This window comes from Corvus moneduloides, chromosome 6 (assembly GCF_009650955.1).
Source record: "Corvus moneduloides isolate bCorMon1 chromosome 6, bCorMon1.pri, whole genome shotgun sequence".
Classification (NCBI taxonomy): Eukaryota; Metazoa; Chordata; class Aves; order Passeriformes; family Corvidae; genus Corvus; species Corvus moneduloides.
Window position 1 is genome coordinate 1,824,647 of NC_045481.1, and position 8,239 is coordinate 1,832,885.

Here is an 8,239-nt window from a genome sequence, read left to right on the forward strand (position 1 = left end):
TGGTGGAAAGTGTCCCTGCCCATGGAACGGGATGGACTCCAAGGTCCCTTCCAACCCAAACCATCCTGGAATTCCATGATAATCCCACAGCCCTCCAGCTTTGCTATGGGCACACCTGGGTTTGCTCCCATTCCCTGCTCATTGATTTAATAACCATGGGGGCAAAACAAAGGCTCCCGGAGATTCCCACAGGATCTGCAGAGCACTCAGCCAGGAGGGATCAGCATCTGGCAATCCACGTGTGAGCAGAGCAATGGCACTGAATAGCAGAAGAACACCCAGACAACTATAATCCCCTTTAAAGGGCTTGGGAGCCTTAATTCCAGACCTCTGGCACACTCAAGTATGTCTTTAACTTGCTCCCTTCAGAGAAACTGTGGCTGCCCCATCCCTGGAAGTGTTCCAGGCCAGGCTGGACAGGGCTTGGAGCAGCCCGGGACAGTGGGAGGTTGGAAAGCCAAGCACAGCAGGGCAGCCCCCCACACTCCTGGGCAGCACTGTAGCGAGAAGAACCCCCACAAGCCGCTACAACCTCTACAGAAGGAAAACACGCTCGGATCAGCTGGGTTAGGAGACCATTTATTAAATAAGGCTAAGCCAAGACGCTGGAGATGTATCAGGAAGGCCCTGGGACGCCTCGGGAGCTCCTGGCTGTCGCCTCATCCTCCCGGCGCTCAGTCCAGCTGCAAGAAGAGCGAGAGAGACGAGAGGAGTCAGCGGGAACCGGCACCGCCGAGCCCCTTCCCGCTGCCGCGGGGCTCACCTTGATGAATCCGATGTCCTTCGCGTACTGGCGGAAGCACTGCCGGCACATGTTGAGCCCGTACTTGCGGATGAGGCCGTGGCGGTTGGAGCACACGCGGCTGTGAGGGGAACAGAGAGAGAGGCGGGTGAGGGAGGGCGGGGAATGGCGCCGGGGAAGGGGAGCGAGGCATGGGGGTGAGGCGGCACCCACAACCCGGGGAGCGCAGGGAGCAGCACTGACCAAGAGCGGGAGCCCTGCCCGAACTTCCTGGGGTGGCTCCAGTAGAGCTGCTGGTGGCCCATGGCTGCGCGGTGCCGAGAGAAAGATGGCGGCGGCCGCCTCCCCTTATACCGCTCACGGCGCCTCCCGGCGTGCACCGCGCGGCGCGCGCGCTCTGACCGCGGCGTCACCGCCGATCCCGCTCCCCGCCCCGTGACGTCACCGCCGCGAGCGCCGTGGGCGAGCCCGCTCTCCTCCCCCCTCCGTGACGTCACGGCCGTGGGCGGGCCCTCCGTGACGTCAGCGCTGCACAAGCTCTTGTCGGCGGCGGAGCGGGCTGGCAGCGCCGGGCGCGGTGGCGCGCGCCTGTAGTCCCAGCTGCCGGGGAGGCTGAGCCCGACGGATCGCTTGAGCCCAGGAGTTCTGGGCTGCCGTGCGCTGTGCCGAGCGGGCGTCCAAGCTAAGGCCGCCATCAATATGGTGACCCGCGGGGAGCTGCGGGACACCAGGTTGACTAAGGAGGGGTGAACCGGCCCAGGTCGGAGACGGAGCAGGTCAAAGCTCCCGTGGCGGTCAGTAGCGGGATCGCGCCTGTGAATAGCCACTGCAGCGTAGCCTGGGCAACACAGAGACACGCGGGCTCCCCTTTTGCCGCTGCACGCCACGAAAAACACCCAACACCCAACCCTCGCCCCCTTTTTGCCCTCGCCCGCCCGCACGCAAACACCGCCTCCTGCTGACACCGACACGCACCGCACCCCGACCCGCTCCCTCAAAACACACAGCGCCGCGCAAATCTCCGCCACAAATCCCACCCTCCAACAATACATGCAAACAAACACTGCCCCGAGGGGTCTCTGTTACAAACATATATTGTAATATTGGCTTCTCGCAAGTATTAAAGTAGGTATTTTATAATGTTAGAAATGCTTTTTGCTGCGTGGATGTAGTTTTCTCTCTTTTTAGCAAGAATGTCAGCAAGTGTGAGCCGGTAAGAGAACCTCCAAGGGAGCAGAGGATGATCCCCGAGGAGCTGCTGACCAACACTTTGTCCAGGGAACAAAAGGGCCCAAAGGCTGCTCTGCCCGGAGAACGGGCGGCCAGGAGGGTCCAAGAGCCGCTATCACCGCTCTGCCCGGGGGGCAAAGAGGCCCAAAGCTGCAATCAGCCCTGACTGTCTGGAGAATTAAGAGATCCACCCCACCATCGACTCTTACCTAGCGGGCCCAACCCCAAGAATCAAAAGAAATAAAACTGCAAGGCCGAAGACTACGCATGCTCTAAAAAGGCGGACCCAAGGAGTGGCCATGCAGAACAGCTCCGGGAAAAGTTTGAATATGAGTAGAGAACAGACAGTAAAAATGGTATAAAAAGGACTCACCTCGAGCATCAGGGGTGCTCTTGGCAGAGCGCCAAGGCACCCGGCCGTTATCCCTTTGCTTTATTTTATGTGTCTCTTATTGTCTTTCCATTAAACCCTTTAAATTCTCACAGGAGAGTGAACCTCGTTTTTCACAAGGGGTTTTGAATTCCACCTCCCCTCTGCAGCAGCGATCCCGTGATTCCAACATGGATCTCCAGTCCCCTTTGGCATTTTCTGATTTCCAGGCAACATCTCATGGCCTCAAAAGCTTTGGTAGACTTAATCAAAGCTGGGCTGAGTCTAAAGTGGACTCGAGCACAACGTTCAGGTGCAATGGATGCTGCTGGAATGGGGGCTCTAATCCCAGGTGTCACATCCTCCCCAACTTCCAGCTTCCTGAACTAGAAAGGAGCTTTAATGGATGGAAAAGAAATCCCCAAACCATGACCTGAGAATGAGTTAATGACTTGGAAATCACCGGAAAGGGAAAAGCGTGGGGGCTGGAAGTCAAAGGGGTTCGGAGTTGACCTCAGGTGCTGGCGCAAGGGTGACATGAGGAGGGGAGGTGGAGCTTGCACTGGTTCCTCTCCCGAGGCAGCCGATGGCCTTCCCCGGTGGGAAATGCAGGGAAAAGAAATCCAAAATTCAGAACTGGCTCAGGAGAGCCAGCAGCTGCCTGGGAACACCAGAGGGAGCAGAGACAATGAGCAGGACAAGGAGAAGGCAGGAAAGGAGAAGCCACTCGGGCTTCTGAGATGGCTTCCAGGGAAGGGAGAAGGGAGCCCTTCCCGTGCCTCAAATTCCGGGAGCACAGCAGCAAAGGGATGTGTGTGACAGGGATGTGCAGGACAGGAGGGCACCGGCTGGAATCTCCCTGGGCACAGGTGATGCAGCTCCCTCAGGGCACACCTCACCCCAGCCAGGGTGCAGGGATGGCTCTGCCCAGGCTCAGCTGCGCCTCTGGAAACGCCAAATCCCAGCTCCCTGCCCTGGAGCTGCCCCTTTCCTGCCGGGAAAGGAAAAGCAGGACTGAATTTTCCAGGTCCACCCCACCTGGTTCTGTCTGAGCTTTGAGCTGGAACTTCCTCAAACCTCCCAAACCAGTCCCAGCCTTTCCCACCAATTTCCTCTGTGGAACCCAAGCAGCCGCACCTCCCTCTCTCTAAATAATCAGAATATTGGCAGGACTGCTCTCTCCACACTTTAATTCTCTCCACAGGTCAATTCTCTCCTTTCAGAGGTTTTAGGAGCTGTTTGCACTTCAGTTTTTTCCAGCTCTGTCCTTTGCTCCTCTGTTCCCAGGCACCAGCTCTCCCTGAGCTGCTCCCTACCTTGTTTAAGAGTTCATTTGTTTGGAGCTCCTTGGAAGCAGCTGCAGGCACTGAGGAGATGCCAATTAGTGTCAGGGCAGTTAATTTGGAGAGGGGCAGGAGGAAGCAGGACTTTAAACTGCTCCAAGGCCTGTTCCTCCTGCACTGGGAAATACAGGGAGCACCTGAGCTGCTCAGCTGGGCTGCTTTAGGGTGCAGAGGTGAATTTGGAGCTGATTTCTTTGGGGTGCTCAGCAGATGCTGGCCATGATCTCTGCACGTGCAATCCCAGCTGCTCAGCCAGGATGGAGCCTTCCTTAGCTCCCAATAAATCTCAAACCACTCCTTAGCTCCTCATAAACCTGAAACCAGAAGGTTGGCACAGCAGCCTCCTGAGAAGTGGCATTTTGACAGGGATTTTTTCTGAACCATTAACTTTTGTTTGCTGGAGCTTTCCCTGCAAAGTGCTGGATCCGCATCCCGACACGTTCGCGTGGGATTCCTCAGCGCTGCTTCTCGTCCCAAAAATACTCTGAAAAAGGAGATTTGGCCTCTCTAGGTACACTCTGGCCTGGAACAGAGAAAGCCTTTGGAAAGGATTGATGCCAGTCTTATCACATTCATGTATATTTTAATTATGATTATCAGCAGAAGTCATAATTAATGACAGTGGAATATCTCCGTATTAACAGCTATCAGGAGCAGCCCACACAATTTCATGGGGGTGACCTCAGTGCTTTTGTGGGAATCTCAGCCCAATTGCCTGCTGTCCAAAGGCTCCTTTTGCTGGCACTGATCCCACTTTCAGCAGAACTGTGCAGCTCAGTGATATTAAAGTCAGCAAAACTCTCAAGTATAAACCCAATTCCCAGGTTTTTTCACGAGGGAGTGTTCCTGAGGTCAGCCCTGCACCGTTTGCTGAGGCAGGACTTCAGCCTCCCGTGCTGGCACAGAGCTCCAAGGGAAGGAAAGTGTCCCAGGAAAGCTGTTTTGGACAAATCTCATCAAACTGTGCTGCGGGAGAGCAAACACCACAAAAACTGGGATTTGCTGGCACAGGGGCTTGGACATCACACATCCTTCCCTGTTCTTGGGTAACAGAGTTATCAGAGATCTCCTGAGTAGCTACACCAGTAAAAAAGTGACTTTTCCAGCCCAGATGCAGCTGCATAAGCATTCGGAGTGGCAGAATGAAAAGAATTTAAAAAGCCCACCATGGAGTGAGATGGTGCCGCCTCCTGCACCTGGGCCACCGTGGAACACTCCAGGCTGGGGGAAGAGGGGCTGGAAAACTGGGAAAGGCCCTGGGGGTGCTGGGGACAGCAGCTGGACACGAGCTGGGTGTGCCCAGGTGGACAAAGCCAAGGGCACCTGGGCTGTGCCAGCTCGGGGTGACAGCAGGGCCAGGGCAGTGCCCGTCCCTGTGCTGGCACTGCTGGGGCACCTCCAGTGCTGGGGGCAGCTCTGGGACAAGAGGGACACGGAGGGGCTGGAGCGAGTCCAGGGAAGGGAACGGAGCTGGGAAGGGGCTGGAGAGTTCCTGAGGGAGCTGGGAAAGGGCTGGAGAGTTCCTGAGGGAGCTGGGAAAGGGGCTCAGGCTGGAGCAAAGGAGGCTCAGGGGGGACCCTGTGGCTCTGCACAAGTCCCTGACAGGAGGGGGCAGCCGGGGGGGTCGGGCTCTGCTGGCAGGGAACAGGGACAGGAGGAGAGGGAACGGCCTCAGGCTGGGCCAGGGGAGGCTCAGGTTGGATGTTGGGAAAATTCCTCCATGGAAAGGGCGCTCCGGCCTTGGCACAGCTGCCCAGGGAGGTTTGGAGTGCCCACCCCTGGGAGTGCTCCAACACCTGTGGCTGTGGCGTGGGCGGACGTGGTCAGCGGTGGCCGTGGTGGTGCTGGTTGCACGCAGGGATCTCCGAGGTCTTTTCCAACCTTGATTCCGCTCTCAAGGCAGCCCCACGGAGGAGCAGCACAAAAGGCACCCCCAGGCTGCGAGCGGAGGGTTCAGAACACGCTGCGGCAGCAGGAACGAAGCTCTGCAGGATGAAACTGAAAAGGGGAGAAATGCCGGGCTCTGTGAAAGGGAACAACTGAGAGAGCCACAAACGAGCCACCAAACTTCTCACAGGGGACACCACCAGCAGCACAGGTGTGAAGGGACTTCTTTGTGCCCCAGAACTGTGAATGCACAGCCCAAGCCACGTGCACACACTGCAGATGTGAAGTGTATTTTTACTGCCAGCAAGCACCTGGGAATGAAAAAACCTCAGCCCCAAAGCTTGATGTCTAAACAGCAACACAGAAGTTCTAAAGCAGCTGTCGAGAGAAACAAAACACAGCAAAAACAAAACACAAAGGGAGCAAAAACTTGCCACGCTGGCCGTGTTTCCGAGGGTGACAGGTTCTGCTGTGCTGGGAATGCAGCACCAAACACAAAAATCCTACTGCAACTCCTGGATCCCGCAGCAGGAAGGACATGGAGATTCCCAGTGGGAATCAGGGATGCAGCACTCGGCTGTGTTCCCATCACTCCCTCAGGAATAGCCAGGTTTAGCTCATTCTGTCTGCCCAGAGAGGGGGGATTTGCCCCTGGATCCCCTGGAATGTTCCAGGCCAGGCTGGACACTGGGGCTGGGAGCAGCCCGGGACAGTGGGAGGTGTCCCTGCCCGTGGCAGCGCTGGCACTGGATGAGCTTTAAGGTCCTTCCAAGCCCAAATCGTTCTGTGAGTCTTAGAGCCCTGAAATTCTCGTGACAAGAGCTTAAGGTCCCTTCCCAAAAAAACCCCATTGCACGGCTCTGCAGCTTCTGGAGCCCTGGGTCCATGGAAATGCAGTTTCAGAGGAGCTCCGAGGAAATGGTGTTTTGGGGAGAGCAGAGTGGCTGGAACAGAGGAACAGGAGCAGTCTCCTCGAGCAAGCCCTTGTGTCTCAGAGAGCGGGATCGGCTCGCTCCTAACGCACCTGGTGACTCCCAGAGCGGGGGATGGAAACGCAGCCCTGGTCCGAAAGAAACCCTGCCCGGGAAGGCGGGCTGGGATTGGGAGCTGGCTGCGGGAGCTCGCTGTTAAAGGCGATCTTTTGGCTGTACAGGTGCGCCTTTGTCTCTGTGCGAAGCACCCGGCCGTAGCGCCCTTTGTGCTGCTGTCTCCTGATTTCCTTAAGCTTTTATTAAATTGTCCCTTTTCTTCAACTTTCCTTCAAATTCTCGAGTGAAGCTCGTTTTGGCAGCTGCGCGTGCGCGAATCCTTGCGCGTGCGCAGATGGCCGGGGGTGCGCGGATCAGTGCGCATGCGCGGGCGGGGACGCATCACCGCTGATCCCTCCGCGGGCAGGGTCGCATCACAAATAGTCCCTCCCGGCGGATCACTCCGCGGGTGCGCGGAGCAGTGCGCATGCGCGGGCGGGGACGCATCACCGCTGATCCCTCCGCGGGCAGGACCGCATCACAAATAGTCCCTCCCGGCGGATCACTCCGCCTGCGCATGCGCATCAGCGCTGATCCCTCCGCGGGCGGGCCGCATCACCGCTGATCCCTCTGTTCTGAACGGGATTGTGATGTTGGATTTTTGCACGTTCCATCATTGTTAGGAATGGATTGTGATGTTGGTTTTTTCATGGTCCTTAATGTGAGAGAAGCTTTGCCTGGGTTCTGTAATGTAACGCTGTAGAATGTCTGCAGTTTGGGTGCTCAGTTTGGAAGGATGGGGGGGGGGGGTCTTCACAGTCCTGGAAAATTTTATCAGAAGAAAAGAACCCGGAACCAGACGGAATGGAGCCAAGGAAAAAGATAAGACTGATAAGATGATACTCAGCAACTCCAAAGAATTAATGAATGATGCATGATGGTGATGAATAAAAATAAGCGATGTACTTTTAAAGCCGATCTTTTGGCTGTACAGGTGCGCCTTTGGCTCTCTGCCGAAGCACCCGGCCGTACCGCCCCTTTTGCTGTTGTCTCCTAATTGTCCCTTTTTCTTAAACTTTCCTTCAAATTTTACAAATAGCGAACCTCGTGTTTCACAATTTGGTGGCCCGTACGGGGATAAGGGCTCAGCTCTGGGATCTCCCGGGGAACCCAGAGCAGGGGGGGGCCCCCGCCCGCTTTTGGCGGCCTCGCTTTGTGCTTCCCGGCGGGGTCAGGGGGCTTTGCAGTCAAACACCCGGAGGGCAAGAGAGGAGACAAAGCAACAAGAAAGGAAAGAAAAGGCTCCCTGAGGTACCGCGGTAATTAAACACGTAAAATCTTGTGCACCAAGACTCCGAGAAAGGTGAGTAGTTTTTCTTTCCTCTTTTTGGGGGGATAAGGGGGATGAAAGTGTGTGCATGAGACGCGGGCTGGTTACCCCAGAGCTGCGAAGCGAGTGTGGAGCCTCTGAGGCTGCGGCTCTGCTCTGCCGCGAGGGAAGCAGTCAGCAAAGAGGCGAAGCCAAAGATAAAAGGAGTGAGAGAAGCCCCGGGTTAACTGGGACGGGCTTTCAGGGGAGGGATTGGACTCCTTGAAGGAGGAGAGTCAAGAATTTCCTAGTATGGGATCCGAGAAATTTAGGGTTTAAGACTGCCGGATTGAGGGTTCAAAAATTCGAGACATCCGGGCTTAATTCTGC

At 56.4% G+C, this 8,239-nt stretch overlaps 1 protein-coding gene across 1 annotated transcript; it reads right to left on the reverse strand.

Moving 5' to 3' along the window:
• Positions 1–558: 558 nt before the first annotated feature.
• RPS29 (ribosomal protein S29) lies at positions 559–1,185 on the reverse strand. Its single transcript, XM_032113401.1, has 3 exons — positions 986–1,185; positions 764–863; positions 559–683 (listed from the first exon to the last, which is right to left on the reverse strand). The coding sequence occupies exons 1-3, from the start codon at positions 1,045–1,047 to the stop codon at positions 675–677; spliced, it is 171 nt and encodes a 56-aa protein (XP_031969292.1). The 5' UTR covers positions 1,048–1,185; the 3' UTR covers positions 559–674.
• Between the last annotated feature and the right edge of the window lie 7,054 nt (positions 1,186–8,239).